The sequence below is a fragment of the Toxotes jaculatrix genome, chromosome 4 (genome assembly GCF_017976425.1).
Source record: "Toxotes jaculatrix isolate fToxJac2 chromosome 4, fToxJac2.pri, whole genome shotgun sequence".
NCBI lineage: Eukaryota > Metazoa > Chordata > Actinopteri > Toxotidae > Toxotes > Toxotes jaculatrix.
Window position 1 is genome coordinate 14,671,031 of NC_054397.1, and position 19,111 is coordinate 14,690,141.

General features: G+C 40.4%; 1 protein-coding gene across 2 annotated transcripts; it reads right to left on the reverse strand.

Moving 5' to 3' along the window:
- Nucleotides 1-4,615: 4,615 nt before the first annotated feature.
- On the reverse strand, nt 4,616-18,845 carry sept3 (septin 3). 2 transcript variants are annotated; one of them, XM_041037090.1, is made up of 10 exons: nt 17,438-17,746; nt 13,433-13,837; nt 13,219-13,347; nt 10,058-10,139; nt 9,751-9,888; nt 8,910-9,027; nt 8,017-8,112; nt 7,695-7,791; nt 7,515-7,566; nt 4,616-7,368 (listed from the first exon to the last, which is right to left on the reverse strand). In XM_041037090.1, the coding sequence occupies exons 2-10, from the start codon at nt 13,833-13,835 to the stop codon at nt 7,239-7,241; spliced, it is 1,245 nt and encodes a 414-aa protein (XP_040893024.1). In that variant the 5' UTR covers nt 13,836-13,837; nt 17,438-17,746; the 3' UTR covers nt 4,616-7,238. The 2 variants fall into 2 exon arrangements, with proteins under 2 accessions (XP_040893024.1, XP_040893023.1); XM_041037089.1 differs by lacking the exons at nt 4,616-7,368; nt 7,515-7,566; nt 7,695-7,791; ... (2 more) ...; nt 9,751-9,888; nt 17,438-17,746 and adding an exon at nt 17,802-18,845 and having other exon boundaries at nt 10,116-12,109.
- Nucleotides 18,846-19,111: the final 266 nt, after the last annotated feature.

Consider the following 19,111-nt stretch of genomic DNA (forward strand, 5'->3'; position numbering starts at 1 on the left):
AACAATGGAAATTGTAACTTTTTAACCTATTACACATATTGTCATGGTAAATATTGTATCATGATGTACAGTGTCTATCAAATTTTCTTTCAGATTTTGATTTGATGAAGAATAAACTTCAATAAAGAACTTAGGACAAGCTGAAGTGGTAATAGATCACATCTGGAAGCAGTGGTAGGCATTTTATATTGTTTATGCTGTTTCCTGTATGAGCCTGACTTCCTGTAGCACAAACATGACACTGAAAATAACCTACGTTTACAAACTGTTGGAAGCTGACTATATGACTGCTTCTCAAAACTGAGCTGTTAGGATGAGATCTGTGTGTTTTTTTTAGTAAGATGCTGTCCAGCAGCTCCTTGTTTGTATAACACATTTGCAGAACTACATTGCAAGAAACGAGAAAAGAAAAAAAAACAGCCACAGTCTCTCTTCCTCTCTTGTACTTTCTCAGCCACATTAAAAAAACTGCTAGGTTTACCTATAAGTATCTGTGCTTCTGTGAAAGAAGGATTCATTCAGAGTACAAGAGCATTCAGATGACTGTGTTTCTTATATCTGGAGCTAAAAATGAAAAGTTTGTCCTGGAGGCCTGGGGGTGACATTACAAGAAAGGCTGTGGCAATCCAGTGTTTTAAAATAATAAGGTTTGTCCCCCTGGATCATGACAACTACTTTTATGGTAATTTGCATTTTAGATTGATATATTATGGGTGTAAGGGTGAAATTTGAGCTTAAAAATGGAAAAGATTCATCCTCTGGGGCACATGAATCTACACAGTATATTTTATGTGAATCTGCTCATTACATGATTGTGTGCAAGTAAAAACACAATAGCCATTGCTGTCTGGAGACTTCAATGTACGTACACATTCTAGTTCAAATACCACAACAAAAATAACTAATAAGATGTGCAAGCAGCAGTGTCCCTCCTTGTGCTATACAAGGACAAAGATAAGTAAACCAAGATTAAAAGGAAATGTCAGGAAGTGACAGTTAGAAACCAATATATAGCGAGCTGCATGGTTCAAGATGAAAGTGTAGCAACAGTGGTTACTTGTGTGTGCAAATTCAGAAAAAAAGATTAATGATTCAGATATTTCTGGTCTAACTTGTCAGCTTTTTATAAACAAAGTAAAGGTATATCCAACTGATGAACTTCCTTTGTGTCATTCTGATCTGTGCTTGATTGTTGGTACTAGAGAATAAAAAAAGTCACACAGTGACAGAAAGGAATTACTTAATTCTCTGGGGAGTATGAATTTGACTAAGGTCACAGCAGTTCTCTTATTAAATCATCCTTTGTGCATAATGGTAGTGCTACACCGAAGACCAGGAGGTCATCGAATGCCGGATTTGTGTTCTATTAAATTTCCCCACACGTATTTGGAGAAAATTTCTTGTAATTCTGACCATTACTTTTAAGAATACCTTGTCATAAAAGAACGAGTTGGTCAACTAGTAATTTGGACCTGTTGGTGATACTAGATGCAAGATCTAGTTATCAAAAGCATTAAGAGTCATCATCTGGGTACCATGAATATCAAAACCAAATTTTATGAAAATCTGGTCAACGGTTGCTGTGGTACCTCTGAACCAAACTTATTAGCATCACCATCCTTAGACTACAGTGCCAGCAGAACATAAATATATAAAATAGTGAGAGGTTGACATTGGTTTTGTAGGAAAGAAAAATACAATTACTTGATGCATGCGTCTTACATACACCACAGAAAAATAGTCTGACTTTCATATGCCTGTGTAAGCCACAAAGTAGGATGTCCACATGTACTATGTATAAAGTTTTATGCAAAATGGAACAACATGCTGAAAAAAGTTTGTAAAAATAAAAAAAGAAAAGAAAAAGAGAAAGACTTCCCTTGAAATATTAAATGGTGGAAATAAAACTAATTTTTATTTCTACTGGATTAACTCTCAGAGACAGAATTTAAAAAAAAAAGATTGTAGGGTTTACTTGCCAAACTGTAAAGTTGCTGGATATACTGCCACCACCTGACCAGTAAGTGTAAGTTTGAACCTTGTCCGTTAAATTTGGTTGCTGTAGCTCATTCTGTGGAGCTGATTGTCACAACCCAGAAAAAGAGAGATGACAATAAAAAACTTGCAGGGACTCAAAATACGCATCATTTATTCTTCAAACAATGAGATGAGCAGGGACTATGACTGGCACAAGTCTATTTTTCTTTCTTTCTTGATAGTGTCTGTGATGCAAAATATCTCCACTCACCATATGCTGATACACTTTATGAAACTTTTGGGAATGATGCATGTTATTGCTCTTTTTGGGCACTAAAACACATTGATATAGTATTCATAAAAAGGAGCTACATTGTTTAATTGTGTCAATTAGTAGTCTGTATGTCACATACAATATCTGACACTGCTTTGCTGTTATTTTGAGAAAATGAAAATTTTTCATATTGCAAAATAATCAAATGGGGACCTTGATACAACCAGAAAGAAAACCATCTTACTGTATATGCAGACAGTTTTCATCCTCTTTTTCTACATCTGTAGTAAATTGAGGTTTCCCAGAAGGAGACTGTAGCCTTCTCTAGTGCCCAAAAAAAGCTGAGGGATCTATCAGGCTCATACATGTAAACAAGTCAGTTTACTCTCTGAAACATGCAGTTGAGGAAAACCCGTCATAGGCCGAGACCCTGTCATATTCTGGGGGGAACTGATGGGCATGCTCTCACCCACTAAGGGGCCTCACTCTTGGGGAAACCTCAGAAGACTCTACAAATGTAAGATAGTGCACTGTACATTTTAGACCTCAGCGTCAGATAGACAGAACACCACCATTCCTTAAACCAAATTTAAGCCACAAGAAAAAGATTGTGAAGTCGTATGAGTGGACATCAGGCCTCAGAGGTCAGGTGTCAAATCCCAAGTATCAGGGTTCAGGTATCGGACCTCAGGCATCGGGTATCAAACATCAGGTATCAGGTCTTCATTCTCATGCCAATATTTACAGTATCCAGTAATATTCAGCATTTTTTGACAGCATAAAAAGCTCTGTTTGAAAGAATCATGTGGTTTTGTCTGATGTCTTGGAACCAGTTTTGAGGTCCGAGGTCCAAAAATGCATGCTCTGTATGAAAGACCCAAACTGCCTTTACAATCAGTGAAGGATCTTGTAATATACAGTATTTGATACTGCACCAGGTGGACACTGAATAACAATCATATTGTACAGCTGTACTTACTCCTGGCCCTGGTGAACTACTGCTAACTATAGCTTATTAGGTGAATCAGTTAAAAGGACCCATCCCATGTTCAACAGAAAACCCCACTCTTTAATCAAATTGATCTGGACAGAGCAGCTGGGAGATGGAAAATATGCAGTGCTGTGGTTCCCCAGGACCAAGAGTGAGTGCCACTGACATAAAACTTAAAATATTACATCATGTTTTTTTCAACAGCTCCTCTAGATTTAATAGTACTTTGCTTTATTTGTCACCATCTTTTCAGCTCAACAGTCAATCTACAACATTTAACAAACAAATTTCTCATACATCAGTCCTGTAATAAATTCTACCTTCAGTAAAGTTATAGTGTTCAGTTTTTGTTGAAACCACAACCACAAACTATAATCCTTCAAATGATCATATAGTTGAAACATATTTGTAGACAAATGTAATGGACCCAAAATGGAACCTTGTGGCACACCACAAGACAGAGAAACCATTGGTGGCAAAAGGTAACAACAGATACAAGAGATACGAGACAAAAATCCTCTCAAACAGATGAAAAACTCACTGGAGGACTTTTCCCAGAATACTCCCCCACTGCCCTTCTTCTTCTTTGCCAGAGTGCTGTGATGGACCTCATTTAAAGCTGTAGTAAGGTAATAGTTACCTGCACTGTCTACAAAAACACACACCATCATGTTATTGCAGACATTACAAAGGGTTGTTTCAGGGGAGAGCACCCAGTTAAAACCAGAATGAACCTTTACAATGATATTTCCGCATCTAGGCAGGCTGTGAGTTTTAGGAATAAGCCCCTCAAGCAGTTTATGATGGATATAAAATCATCCTCTGTAGCATATCTCCCATGTTCTTCTATAACTAGCCTTGCAGGTGGTGAGCCTCAAATAATTCAATTAAATTTTATTTATATAGCGCCTTTCACAATCAAAATTATCTTAAAGCACTTTACAGAGACCCAGAGACTGACCCCAGAGCAAGCACTTAAGGCGACAGTAGCAAGAAAAAGCCCTTTTAACAGGAAGAAACTTGAGCAGAACCTGGCTCGTATGGGGGACCCTCCTGCCGATGGCCGGGCTGGGTGAAAGGAGGAAAAGGAGGAAGATAGGATAGCTGGGAATGGAGGAGAGGAGGAGAAGGATATGCAGCATATAAAGCACGATACAAACAGGGTTGGTAGTGGACAATGTTAGAGGGCCAGCATTCAGATTACAGAACAGTTAATGGATACTGTGTGCTCAGCAGATTACAGTTATGATAGGAAACAGAGCACAGAAGCAAAAAGCTGTCATGATTGGTAGCTTTTTGCTAAATAAACAAACAGGAAAGGAGTCATATTCCTTTACACCAATTTGTGAAGGGTTGTGTTTTTATATATTATCAAGGTTACAGGCTTAGCATACAAACACAGAGATGGGTGGTTTTCCCTAAAACTTTCTATTATCATTATTCATGATATACCTGCAGGAATGTAAATATTTAAAATCCATGCAACAGTTCCAAAACTGAGACGAATAACAACCGATAACAGCAAACATATCACAAATATTAACTTGAGCATTTTGAGGGTATGATAGAAATATTTGTACTATAAATCATGTAAACTGTTCATCATTGAGACATTCATTAAGAAAGCTTTCAAAAAAAACATGGAAATGTGCTTTTATTAAATCAAGAATAAATTACAATAAGACATTAATGTATAAATAACTCAATATAACACTGAAAATTATGTCTAAATGTGTCACAGCAACTTTGAGAAAAGTGGTTACTAAATAAATTTGCATTGTGAAGTTCTACTTTTTCAAAGGGATGTGTGATATGTGGATAGTGGGCTGTCAGTTTAGTTACAGGAGTTAAGACAGCAGCGCTTCACCTCATGACATAGCAATTTAATGTACACACCACACACTCGGAAATAGCTGATAAGTTGATGTAAAGTTGCAGTGATGTGTGAACAGATTGGCTGTAAGCAAACAGGCAATATGGACACAAGCATGCACACACGAACAATTTCAAATTTCTGCTTGACAACCTTTGACTGCACTAAAATCACAGACAACTATTATCATTAGTTGCAGACATCACATTTCATATCAAAATCGCACAAAGGAGTATGATTGTATAAAATGATGATTCCACTTAAAACAAAACTGTTGGTAAATATTGAAAGATTGAAATACTTAGTTTTGGCATCTTTGTGCTCTACTGCAGACAGTACATGGCAGAACAGTATAAATGTTGAGTTCCTGAAGATAACTTGGTAAACATGTTTACAACTTCATAAATGTATTGATTTTGAATAATTACATCTGCGTTGAGTGCATACCATTGGGTTTAAAGCTTAAAGCTTCCTGTAAACCTGATCTGGAGAAACATATTAGTTATCACTGACAGCAGTGGAGGACCCAAACTCTGTAAACTTAACTTGGAAATTAGACTGAATTTCATAGATATGAAAAAACCTACTGAAAAATCTCAACAGCCAGAATGTGAGAAGAAGACACAAAGCTTTTCCAAGTGCCTATTTCTTGTTCTGTTGAGTCACTGCTTTTACGTGGCAGAGTGCTGCCACCAAGTGGTGAACAAGATGAATTTAATTTTAAACTGCCATTCACACAAAACTAAGCAAAATACTGTCCTCATCTCTGAGTCAGAGCTGTCCTATGTTAATAAATGCTTTGAATGGCACATGACATCAAATAAAAAATAATAATCATTTTCAGTTGTCTGTTCAAAAGTCGTTATCAGACTGATACTGATTACACCAGTGGATTGGATTGATTTCTTTGGGGTTCACACAATAATCTTTTCATGAATGGCCAGGGGTTACAATGAGGAGAAAAATTAATTAAATGAAAAAAAAACTTGAGAAAAGGCTAACGATTTTCAATGACTGCTTTACACTAAATATAACTTTCTCCTGCTGAGTATGAGATTTGTTTTTTTTTTTTTTTTAATTGGCCATGCGCCTCTTCTATTCCCATAAAGTAATACATTTTAAATTAAAACTGCAGTCTTTTGGATTAACATTAAAACTGGGTGCATGTATGCATGAACATAGCCAATGCAGATGAGCACTGCACAAACGCACTGGTCAACTTTCCTTTCCTCTGTACCCACTGTGGTGAAACAAAACGTGATGAGCTGTATTGTCCCAAACTGTTCAGTTTGTGTTTTGTTCTATTACGGTAAATCATGGAATCACAGGATCTGGAGAGCACACAGCCATGCACCCTGTGGACTCTTTAATTACGCACACACACAGCTGCCCGTAGAATTGCATTTCATATGTGACTGATGTTGCAGCTGTTTCTCATCTCAGTACTCAGATCTGCACACACAAACTTAAACAGAGAAAGGGAACTTTCATTAGCGAAATTTCATTTGTTTTTTTTTTTGTGGGTGCGTATAAAAGGAGGCAGCGGTGCTCGTAATGTTTGTTAAGCCCCTCCTGACAGTAAAGCCACAGGGATTCTTTCTTCAAATGAACAGCTGCTGATGAGAATTTTAAAAAAAGCAATTTGTAAGGAGTCAACTGCAGAGCTGGCTCGTGCATCGCTACTACATAGGAATTGTGATTTTTATATTGAGAGCAAATCATTTCATTTGTCTGAAGTCAGGCATCAGTTGCTACACTAAAACTTAAAAATAAGCCTCTTATACACGTAGTAACATGGCACTTTCTAAGCTCATACTGCCCAGACAATGATAAATGACAAAGCATTGGCAGTAGATAACATGTTAATTTTAAAATGGCACTGTCTCTGGGCGGGACTGTATGTTCATCCAAATATTCATAGGAATGTCTCTGAAATGATTAAACGACTGGGGGGGAGTTTGGAATCAGAAAAAACTGATGTGATTAAATGACACAAATTTTTACAGATTTAATGTTTTCCAAGCATGCAGCGATGCTGCGGTGACTGATTATAATATTCTGTAGCTTCATCTATCAGCTTCATTGCACTGTTCTCACTCTGTCTGAACTCCTCCCCTGACTGACTACAGGTTGCTTTCTTGGGTGTCGTTGGAGGATATGGGATGTAGACCTCCATTCTCGTTCAGTCTCTTGGCACGGTAAGTTTCATAGTGAATGTTATGAGTGACCTCTTTCAAATCCTGGAGGTGAGACCTAAGAAAGAGGGATATTCACATAACTATTACAATACTATAACGCAGAGAACATTTCCCAAAACCCCATTGATTCTAATTACTCCTTAATTCCAGTTCATTACATTGCATTGAGATTTCAATATGCTATTTAAAACACTATTTTACCTTATCAGGAAATCTCTCAGCTGAGCAAACTCACAATGGTTGGGATTTTCAACTGTAACAAGAAAAAAAAAATCAAATGTCACATCTTGTATTTCAAGTCCTTTACCTAGAACTATCAGTATCACCTCTGTGGCAAAGCGCCTGGAAATGTTTCTTATTAAGAAAGGCCATATCACCCACCTTCTACGATTCCCCACGCTGTCTTCCTCCCCAGAACTCGTTTGCCATTCACTTGATATTCTTTGTCGCTGCCCACCACTGCAAAGGGCATCGCCTCCTATGGACAGACATTTCAACATGGTTCAGTGTACTGAAGAGAGCCGCACAGGGCTTATGAGATCAAACAAATACACTACATTTCCTAAAGCCTTGACATTCTGCTCAGAGGAAGCAGTGCATGAGGGTGAAAGAGAGTGGGTCAAGCAGGGTGGAAAGAAGGGGTGGGAGGGGGGAGGAAAATCAAGGGACAAATGGGTGAGAGGGAAAGAACAGAACCACTTACTCTGATCTTGTCATTGTCGCTCTTGTCCTCCATGTCCTCATCAAACTCTTTCTGTGGGTAAAACTCGATCCCACTCATCTCCAGCTCCTTTCTTACCTACAGCACAACACAAAGCCAGGAAACAAACAAACAAGCAAAAAACTTTTTACATGACATGTCTTTCTCTAAGCCCTGACTTAAACCAAATATATGTACTCAACATACTGGAAAGGTTTTGGGACCTATAGTCTGCCCGATACTGGACTTTGAGGCAGACACCATTAATGATATGAGAGTTATTTAATCCAACAATTTTGTTTTTCAAACTAACTGATTTTTTTGACCACTTGGGGGAAGTAGAAACAAGGATAAACAGAGCATTGACATATTATCATCTTGATAACTGTTTTAGTCTTTACCAGTTCCTTTTTTGACAAACACATGCTGGATGTGGAAACAACACTAATGACAGCAGCGATAGTCCACCAAAACAGTAAACGTATGGGATGTAAAGCCGAACCTATTCATTAAAAAGATGCTAAAATGCTCTGTAGAACTGTAAAGACAAGTGATAATTCTGTGTAGCTACACAATTTACAAAAAGTCATTTGATTGATTGTTAATATAACAATTTTGATTGAAATGTTGATTACAGAAGCTTTAAAGACCAAGATATGCATTGAGCAGGACATTTTGAAGTTGAGAACCTTGACAATGCTCTCCGGTGGACATATAATGTAATAAAGACACTTTTTCTAAATGACCTCAAACATATCTGTCATTGCTGTACTGACTCTTCTTGTTTAAACATCAGCTGATATTTACACTGACATCAGTTTATCTGCAATAAGCCGATTTATCATCTAGCTTTAGCATCTGCTAGCTTTAGCAGGATGATCTTAGGTGAAACTCACCCGCTGTTTGAATTCCTGTCTCTCCTCAATGGTCATCGTGTCTGCTTTGGCAATGACAGGAATGATGTTGACCGAGTGACTCAAGCGCTTCATGAACTCGATGTCTAGCTGCCGAAGACTGAGAGAGAGAAAGAGCAGAGAGGACAAAGAAGGACAGTGAGTTAGTCGGTAGATTTAGGAGCCGGGATTCTCCCAGAAAGTTTGTGTGCAGGGTAACAAATAGCAGAGGGATACAGGGATTGTATTTGTCATCTTTCATATGTCTCATTACCTTTCCCTGGTCTTGTAGCAGTTACAAAAGATTTACAGTTCGAATGCTTCAGAAAAAGCATTGGGCTTATTACTGGACAAAGGTTGTGTCCCAGTTCTTGTTTGCTTGCATACAAAATTTACTGTCGGTCTCAATTACCCCGGCTAAGAGGGATGAGATACACTGGATGTAATACACAAAAGACTGTATCCGTTTATCCATTAAAGAACAATTTCACAGCTGTCAGCCGGAGCTAATTGTGCAGTGTTGAGATAAGAGACAGAGGTGCGTGTTGCCTGCAATATAAAGTAGCACATTTGATATAGGGCTTTGTTAATGTGAAACAAAGTGCTTTCGGATAAATGGACATGAACACTGTGTGTGTGTGTGTGTGTGTGTGTGTGTGTGTGTGTGTGTGTGTGTGTGTGTGTGTGTGTGTGTGTGTGTGTGTGTGTGTGTATGAATGCTGTTCTCTCTAGGGGTGCCTTTGCCAACAGATTACTGAAAACACGTCCCTTTGAAGATCAGATACTTAAAGCTGGTCTGACTGATTACTTTACTAATCTCTGGTCCTGAGAACATTTAACTCACGAGTGTCCAGTTGGGGAGATGAAATAGAGACAGCAGTGCACCCTGGTGTCAGGGATGCGCTTCTTTCTGGTGATGTTGACCTCCTCCTTCAGGAACTTCTCATACTGCTCATTGATGTACTTGGAAATAGGCTCCCAGCTGGAGGTAGAAGAGAAGAGGTCAGCTTGAGAAAATGAAATGCAATGAGAAATCCATCCGTTGCCACCCTCCTAAACTAAAAATACAGGTAAGGTGACAAGAGAAAAGTAGTTCTTGGTAATGGTGACATTCATGAGGCTTTAATAATCCAGGAGTAGGAAAAACCCACCAGTTGTCATTATTAATTTGGTCTCCAAAGCCTGGAGTGTCAACGACTGTCAGCTTCATCTTCACACCGCCCTCCTCAATGACTATAAAAAAAAAGATAAGAAACTGATATGCATTTGATGTATACATTTTCAACATATTGAACAAATGTTTATGTTTGGAACGATCAGGGAAGCAGTATTCAAAATAGAAACACAGCACATTTGATAGAAATGATCAGATCAGGATTTTTTTTTATGATGCCACGCTTCTGCTGTGTGTCTCTGGCAGCATCTCTCATTGGCAAGGGCATAGTAATGTCAGTTCACTGTCAGCCGCAGGCAATGTGTGCATGATCATGTAAACTGTAGGAACCAAGCACTGAGCCTGGTCCAAGGGTTTGACACATTACCACTGTTTCCTTGGTGCTGATAAATCAGTGAGGACGCATGTAAATGCCAGTTCAGTGGCTTTACCAGCCCCAGATGCCATGATGAAAACAGTACTGCACGCTACACACTGAGGAGTCACCAACTGATTTCATAAATGCCATGCATGGCTGTCTCCCAAAGTGCCTGATTTGATACTAACACTGGGGGAAGGGCGTCACAGTCAGACATTTTTAAATACGACACACGCTGGCTTTGATTTGTAGTACTTTGCTATGAACTCCAGATTTTTTAGGACTCCTTTCAAACACAAAATCATGGCTGACTGTTGCTGCCCAGTTCTGTTTATTCCAGCAGAGAGCTTGTGCGTCATGGAAAAGAATTTCACAAATACGTGGATGTTTTTATGACCAAAACTCAGTGATGAATGGAACAATTCTGATTCCTCGCCCTGCAACATTGTCAACAAGCCACAAATTGAGCTCTGATTACCTCTTTGTGACAGATGTCAGCAGAGGTCATTGGTTGTTACCATGGAAATGCAGCTCTTAGTTCTGCGGTTGTCTGGTGTTATGGTAGCAAACTTTATAGGCTTCAAATTATGTAATCGTCACTATTATGCAACTGTCTAACTTGTATTAGGCTGAGAAAGCCTAAATCTATAGATCAGTCTCTCCTTTCTCTGTGAAACGTGTCCCTGATATTAGCATAATGAGTATAAGCCGTAAAATGTGTGTCTCATTTGAAATGTCCTTTTGTGATGGAAATGTAGACAGACAGGCGAACATAGATTGGCTGGATGAGCTAAAAGTCTGCACTCTGAGTAAGAAGGAAAAAAATCTACAAGATGATAGACGTCATGTGAGGCAGGAGAGACCATTTCAAAAGCTCAGTCTGTCAAACAAGGTCAGATGAAACTGAAAAGAGGTTCTAATGCACGTACAGTACATGTGTGAACAAATACTGCGTGGGCTGCAGATCAACAAATTTGCATAAGCCTCATGTGAAAGAAAACCACCTTCCCTCCATTATGAAAATCCCCATAGCGCAGGACATTACTCGCAGGGATTGATTAATTGGCATCAAGTAAAAGCCGTCAGCAATCCAGTGGGAATCCGTAGGTCCAAGAACAATTTGTACTGACTGATGACTAAATACCATTTGTCATGAAAACAGTCAGAGTTTTAGTCATAAAGGAGTTTTTGAAATAAGGTCAAGCTTTTTATAATGAGTGCTCAGAATTTCACGCAACAAAATGCCACACATCACAGCTGATGCAGAAATATGGTACTGTAAGAAAATCATTATTTATCATCATTTACTTCAAGTTTCATTGTTCTGATAAATATAACACATGGCCATTATATAGAGGCATTATATAGTAGCTGATAAAAAAATCTTGACAACACTTGCAGCCTCCTTAATGTCACAGTCATCTGTGTTTATTATCATCTAGAGACGGCCAGGTCTTAAAAGGAAAGGTTCACAATTTTTAGTGCAGTGCAGAGATATTCACTTCTACAGCGAGCATTGTGCTTCTAACTAATCAGAGAAGGATCTCAAGGCTGGAAATCAATACATGAACACGCTTCTGGTTTTAATACTCATCTGGCACTGACGCTTCTATTAGCTGCTGGAAGACGTTGCAATGACTGACTCGCAAGAGTCTAGCAAGCTCCTGACTCCTGCATTAGTTGAGACAGAGAACATACCGAGGACGTGGGTGAAGGGCTGGACAGACTGGCTGTTAACCTGACCATTGTTTTAAGCCAGACTTGAGAAACTGAGAACCTATCCTTTAATATTCTGCATCATTTTCCTGTTGTCAGCCTTGTCACTTGAGAACCTGACATTCCCTCACAGTGTCTCCTGCCATTCAGCACCACCTGACCTCCACGCTCACCTGCACACCTGTTACCAATCTCCTAATCAGCTCCCAGCAATATGTACGTGTCCCCTTAGCTTCAGTTCCCTGTCCTTTTGTTATGACCTCCTACTTTTTTTTTTTAACCTTCTGCTTCCCTGCCTAGCCCCCTTTTTGATTCGATTGCTTGTCCTGACTGATCTTTTTTTTTTTTAGCAAACTCTGTTTCGCACCATAGATGCGGTGAACTTTGCCTGGAAATACAGAATATTTGAACTTACGCTGGCACACTGACACTGTATCTGACAACTGTGTAATAAAAGAAGTCCCAGACACAGATCATCATTAAAAATCTAGTAAAATGACCATCTGTCATCTGCCAGTGATCTACTAAATTTCAGTCATATACATTTATTATCTTTTGGAGGCCATGCAAACAGACAGGGCTGGAAACATAGCCTCCTTTCTGGATGTACATAATTATTTTAGAGCAAAGTATTCAGTAGGAAAATGGATTCTCAGTAAAGGTTTTCAGAATACCCATCTAAAGAAACCATAAGGTACAATCCTTAAGAAAACACACAAAATCAACTGACCAACGAATAAGAAAAATCGGTTTAGTTTGAGTGGACCACCATGCTATGGCAGTAGGGAGACAGTCACAGTAAACAAACAATCTGCGCATCTCACACAAAGCACCTGCAGGAGATGCAGAACTTGCCCATGTGCATTTGTAACTCAGCTGAAAATAAACGGCAAGCTTTCTTGGCAGCTACCAGGGTGTGCTGATGCACTGTAAGTAGGCTATGTGGGACTCTTAAGAACATGGTCAAAGATCATTAATTTGCTCTGTCAAATTAAATGCTACTATAAATGTCTTGGTTCTAAAGGAGGAACAGGATCTCTCTCCCTGTGTCTCCCTTTACTCACCATGAGACATTGATTTGATCTCCACAGTTTTTGGGATCTTCTCATCTCGGGCCCATCCTGCGCTCCTCCTGCTCACCTGGGACTTGAATAAAGTGTTCACGAGAGTTGACTTTCCCAAACCGCTGTGACCTGAAACAAGAAGGAGGGTGCAATTGTGAAATAAAATACTTTTCACCGAGAACAAAGTCCAGAGACACACCCGACTGTGACTTACCGACTACCATGATATTGAAGTCAAAGCCTGTCTTCATGGTTTTCTTCCTCATCTGCTCAATGATAGTATCAATACCAATGTACCCCAGCAGAGTGGATCCCCCACTGGAGCTGTGGGAGACGGCATGACCGTGACCTCCGCTGTGTACCGCAGCGTGCCCCCCACCGTGGCCTGCACCGTGTCCCAGACCGTGACCGACACCATGACTGGCTCCGTGGCCTGGGGGGTGATTTCCAATTGGGACTGGAATGCCACTTGGAGGAGGAGCGGAGACACCACCGCCTCCTCCAATGCCCAGCCCTTGTGGCGGGAAGGGACTGGAGGGGGAAGGAGCACCCACATTTGGGGGCTTGGCAGGGACGGCTGGTTTGGGTCTCACTTCCGGAGGAACTATGTCTGACATGTCTACAGAGGACATAGAAAGGAGGATAATAAGACAATTTTTCATCAACAGGAAAGACTGCCACATGAGTAAGAAATAGGCCAGTAGAGCAGCTGAGGCCTCTCCTCCCTTTACACTGAAGAGGTGGGCTGCTGCAGTAGGCTTAAAAAGCTGGTTCACCCAAATTACTAAAATATATTTTTTCTCGTGTGCATCACTTGTTTCTAACAACAGATGCTGCTGCTGAAATTTATAAATATAACTGGAGATGAGATTGCTGGAAATGCTGACTTTTCAGCATTCAGTTTCAGATTCAGTTTCTTCATCAGTATCATTGTAAAATCCCAGACTTTATTTTTAAAGCCACTGTGATTGCGTATAGTGTAATGGTGCACAATATGGTTTAGTTTTTTAGACTACATCTTTATATGCCAGGTATCGGTTTGCTACTCAGAAGAGCTAGAATGACAGACAGGCTAGGACAACATGTCAGCTGAAACTAGCGCATATATTAGTATTGACCAATAAATGATAAGAGCTTCTCGTACAGAAATGCCAAAGATATGTTTCAGTTATTTAAGAAGCACAAAGAGCACTTACAAGTTTAGTTCTGCTAAGAACATATCTTGGTCACATTTAAAAAAAAAATGCATAAAAATGTTTTACTTGAAGTGTTAAAGTAAAAAAAAACTAATGACAATCCATAGCCTGTAGATCCTTATTTAACCTCTCATATCTCATTCATCAGTATCAGTATCTGCCTCTTAAAATCCAGTTAAGGTCAGGTGGAGGTACTCAGTATGAGCACACACCCAGGGTTATCTTGGTGGCTTTGACACCTCTACGGGTAAGCGATAAAGTGTGTATTTATGAACCAGTCTTTCATAGGTGAAGCAAACAGTGTGGGCAGATGGCAACAGTAACAGACACGAGGTTGAGCCAAGATGCTGATAACCTCAGCCCTCTGGGGTGTACACATGGAACAGCCTGCTGCTATGCTTCAAGTCAGCGCAGCCACAGTCGTAGATACGGATCATACAGGTCACTGAGGCAGAGGCTGTCACTTTGATTCACAACACTCAGTGGTCATGCAGCTCTGCTCCCGTCTCCGTCTGCCCTCTCGCTCCCCGCTCCCTTCACATCAGGAACGAGGCCAGAGAGGTGGCCAGTGGCGGTACTGGCCCCCTGATTGGCCACCCCAGTAGCCCCCTTCCAGGGTGAGAAGGTGATAGGTAGTTGGCTTGTTAGAATTATGGATGGATTACTGAACAGGCCTACCAGGTACGGACCCAGGACCTATGGACCAGAGCCCCTGAATGAAGTGACTGTTAACACTTCTTGTTGGAAAGTCAATCAAATGACGATAATAAGATAGAAACGACCACAGAGAGACACAATGACCAACACTAAACAACCATAAAAAGACAGCTTTTTGTGTAAAAAAAACATTGCGTCTGATAATCTGTCTATGGCTCTAGGATATGGGGAGTTACAAACAGCAGCTATTAACTTATATGATTTCATATTAGTATATTTAAAGTAGTTTATTTTACATTCATTTAATACACTGAGTAAACAATGTAACTATTTATAACGTACGGTTTGTTAATGCAAAGAACCAAGGCTTCAAATTCTACTAATCGCTTATCTGTAACATGTTAGTCGACCCAGTGATTATTTGATTAATTGAGAAGATATTCAGCAGATTAAACATTTATGGAAATAAAATAAATAAATAAATCAGTTGCAGGCCTACTTGAGACATCTATGCTGCTTTTTCCAAATGTGTCTTTGTCCTTTAAACCTGTGCACTGGTCTGCCCCCCCAAAATCCAAAAGTTCCTAGACCCGGCCCTGCTTCACACGTACAGCACACTGACAGATCAAGAGATTTGCACAATGATTTCAGCATTAATTCTGAGCTACATAGTGCAGACAAACCCCACTTGGAGACTGAACCATACAAGAGCTGCTGATGCTCTGGTGACCTGAAAGCTGCGACCTGTCTCCCTGATAAAACATGCCGAGAGGAGTCAAACGCAGCGTTCATCTGGCTTTTTAGTACAAAACAGGAGGTTTGCTCCATCACAGCCTGTCGACCCCATTGTCTCTCTCCAGCCATGCTGGATAACGGCAGCTAGCGGCAGCCCCCGTGTTAGCTGTTAGCAACGGCGGGGCTCGGCAGCGCGGACGTAGCGTCACACTTACCGAGTCCCCGTTCAACCGACCTGCGAATCTGTTCGTGGAGAGGACGGGCTCCTCGTGCACTGACCGATCTAACGTCGCTCCGGGTCCAACAACAAACGATGAATGTCCAACACAGAGACAACAAGAAGAGGAACGGTCATGTGATGAGTCTGGGTACCGCTCCTCTGCTTCCCTCCGGCCGTGAGCGCGCCCCCCCCCCCCCCCCCCCCCCCGCCCTCTCCGTTCCCATGGCGACAAGAGGAGAGGGAGTGGGGAGATGCAGCGCGCACGCGCAGTTTAACAATACCTCAAAGGGACATTTTTTTGGTCCAGTGTCAGTGATGCAGACTATTTATAGGGAATATTTTGTATTGTATTATAATTAGGTAAAACGAGTCCAGTTTGATCTGGATCCAGTGTTCAAAATTCAAAGTTCTTGTACTTTTACTGAAGCAATAGCGGAATAAATATTCAGATCCTTTACTTAAATTTAAAATTAAAAGTGTAAATGCCCCTTTAGAGGTTAAGGTTCTGCTTTTGTTATTTGAGTGAAGTACATTCATGGAAGAAGTATTAAGTACCAACACAACACTGTAAAACATATTCAATTGCAAGTCCTGCATTCAAAATCCTGCTTTATCAAAAGTACAGAAGTATTATCAGTATTATCTAAATGTACTTAAAGTATCAAAAGTGACAGAGCTCCTTTGCACAAGCCTGGCTCCTAGTTAAGCTTATCAAGAGTTTTTTCATGTAAAATCTTAATCTGAAAGTTAGTTGTAGCTACAGCTACAGATAAATGTAGTAGAGTAAAAAAAAAACCCTCTCAAATGTTATGGAAGTAAAAGACTAAAGTGGCACAAGATGAAAATACTCAAGTAAATGAAAAGTTCAGTGCAAGTACAGTGCTTGAGTAAATGCACTTAGATACATTTGACCAGTGGTGAAATGTACTATAATATAAAATCACCACAACAATGGTTCCCAACCTGGAGGTCAGGACCCACCTAGAAGATAAATCTGAGGAGTCATAAGATGATGAAAGAAGAATTTATGTTATTTTTCTGCTACACAGTTTTATTTTTTCAGACTTTGTCGAATGACTGAATGAGTCATCAAATTTGATCCTTTGACAAAAATTGTGTGACACAGTTAAAAACTGACAAAGTCTGGGAACCACTGCACAGTGAGATGCTAAAGGATCTCATAATACTTCTGTAATTCTCATCAGGGAGATGGAGACAGCTTCTTTATACTTAGTGTTGGTTTGTTTGTTTGTTTTTTTATCTATGTCCTGTGATATTAATAGAGGATTTATGGGCTAGCCTGACTTTAAAAAGGAATAATAACGCAGTTTTTGCAAGTGTTGCTGTGATATTGTAGAATTTAGTGGAATTATTCCTCAAAGTGTTATAGGAACTGTATCACAGTACTCACACTTTATCTCTGAGTTGCTCTGCTTTCGCCCGTCTTTTGCATGTTTTCGTCGTGTTTGCCTTTTTTTTGTGGAAAGTTGTTTTGGTATGTCCTCTTATGCTAGTCACTTTGATAGAGTCTGCAAACCAGCGTCTGTTGCTCTGCTGATAAGCAGCGGCGTCTTAAATCCCTCTGCTATCCTCTTTGACCACCCCCTCATCTGAATTCCCGCCCCTTTAGAAAGAAAATTATTTAACTACTACTCTAAACACATAAAAAAACAAGAAAAAGAGATGAAAGAGTCCCCGTCATGTGTGCTCTGTTGAATTTGTTGACTTTTGTTCAGTTAAAGTCCTCCAAGTGGTTTGGATATCTCTGTACTCACCCACATACACTGAACCTGGGTAATACATGGTGACGTAATAGGGGTCCTCTGGTTCCTCCATGATAAATGCTCTGTTTGCTAGAGAGTAATCCACTTGGTCTGGTGGAAGGGAAGCTGTGGTTGATGTTGTTGTCGTCTCTCCTGGTCTCTGGTACACTCTCTGCTGTGGCTGGGATGACAGGTCAAAGACCCCTTTTGAACTGACGCCAGTGCTGTTTGTGTCAAATGGGCAGCGAGCCACAGACGGAGGCCAGCTTACAACGCATTTCTCTGGGGGATATTCTAGTAGCTTTGTGGGCACGCTGTGGTGGTCAGGTGGTGCAAAAATATCTGTTTGATTTAGCCCTGTGTCACTGGGGTTCACCTCTCTGTGGTTTTTATTTTGCCCAGTAGATTGCTCATGATCTGAAGGATGTTTTTGTGATGGGATGTCAGGTTTGGAAGAGCTTCCCCTCTGTGGTGTGGTGCACTCAACAGTGGCAGGTCGGGAGGCCTCCTGAGTCTGAGGCGCCACCAGACATGTCTGAAGTCGATTTAATCTGTGTGCTCGCTGAGAAGCCTCCATTTTCTGGTCGATGTCTCTTAACTGGCAGCTGTAATCCTTTGAAAAACAGTCAGACTGACTTGCTGTGCTCTGAACGTCCATCTGGGCAGTTTGACTCTGGACCTTCGACCAGAGCCTGTGTTTCCGAGGGGACTTGATGTGTTGAGATGCTCCACTTTGTTGAAAGAGCGTGGGCGAAGAGTTTCCTGTGACCGTGTGTGCATTGTTGTCTTCCTTAGGTCGTCTGAGATTAGAATCTGATAGAAATGCTGTATCCACTTTTGCTTCACTGTGCAAGTCAAATCGTCTTCTCCTTGTCTCGATATTGGGTGACACAGTCGACCGACTCGAGTGAGGTTCTGTGGAAAATGGCATTCTGGGACTCATGGGCAAAGCTGTACTTCTCTCTGAATATATTTGTTCATACGAATTGTTTTTGGAGGCAAAACCTGCACTTTGAGAGTTAAATCTATTCTGAGGATAGTGTGCACAGTTCCTTTGAGTAGCCAGTCCGTCAAACACTGACTGAGATTCTCTGTGAACAACATTAACAGACTTAATCCCCACAGAGTCTGGAAGAAACGTTTGTCTACCTGTCGCTCCACTTGGCAGAAATTCCTGTTGCTGTTTGATGTTTGATTTCGGTTTAGGGATTGCGGAAAAGTCTAAATCCCTCAACGGAGGCTTTGGTTTATCTTTTGAAATATTTTCTTTTTTACCCAAACCGACTTTGCCTTGCAATGAGAAGGAATTCTGAGAAGTGGCT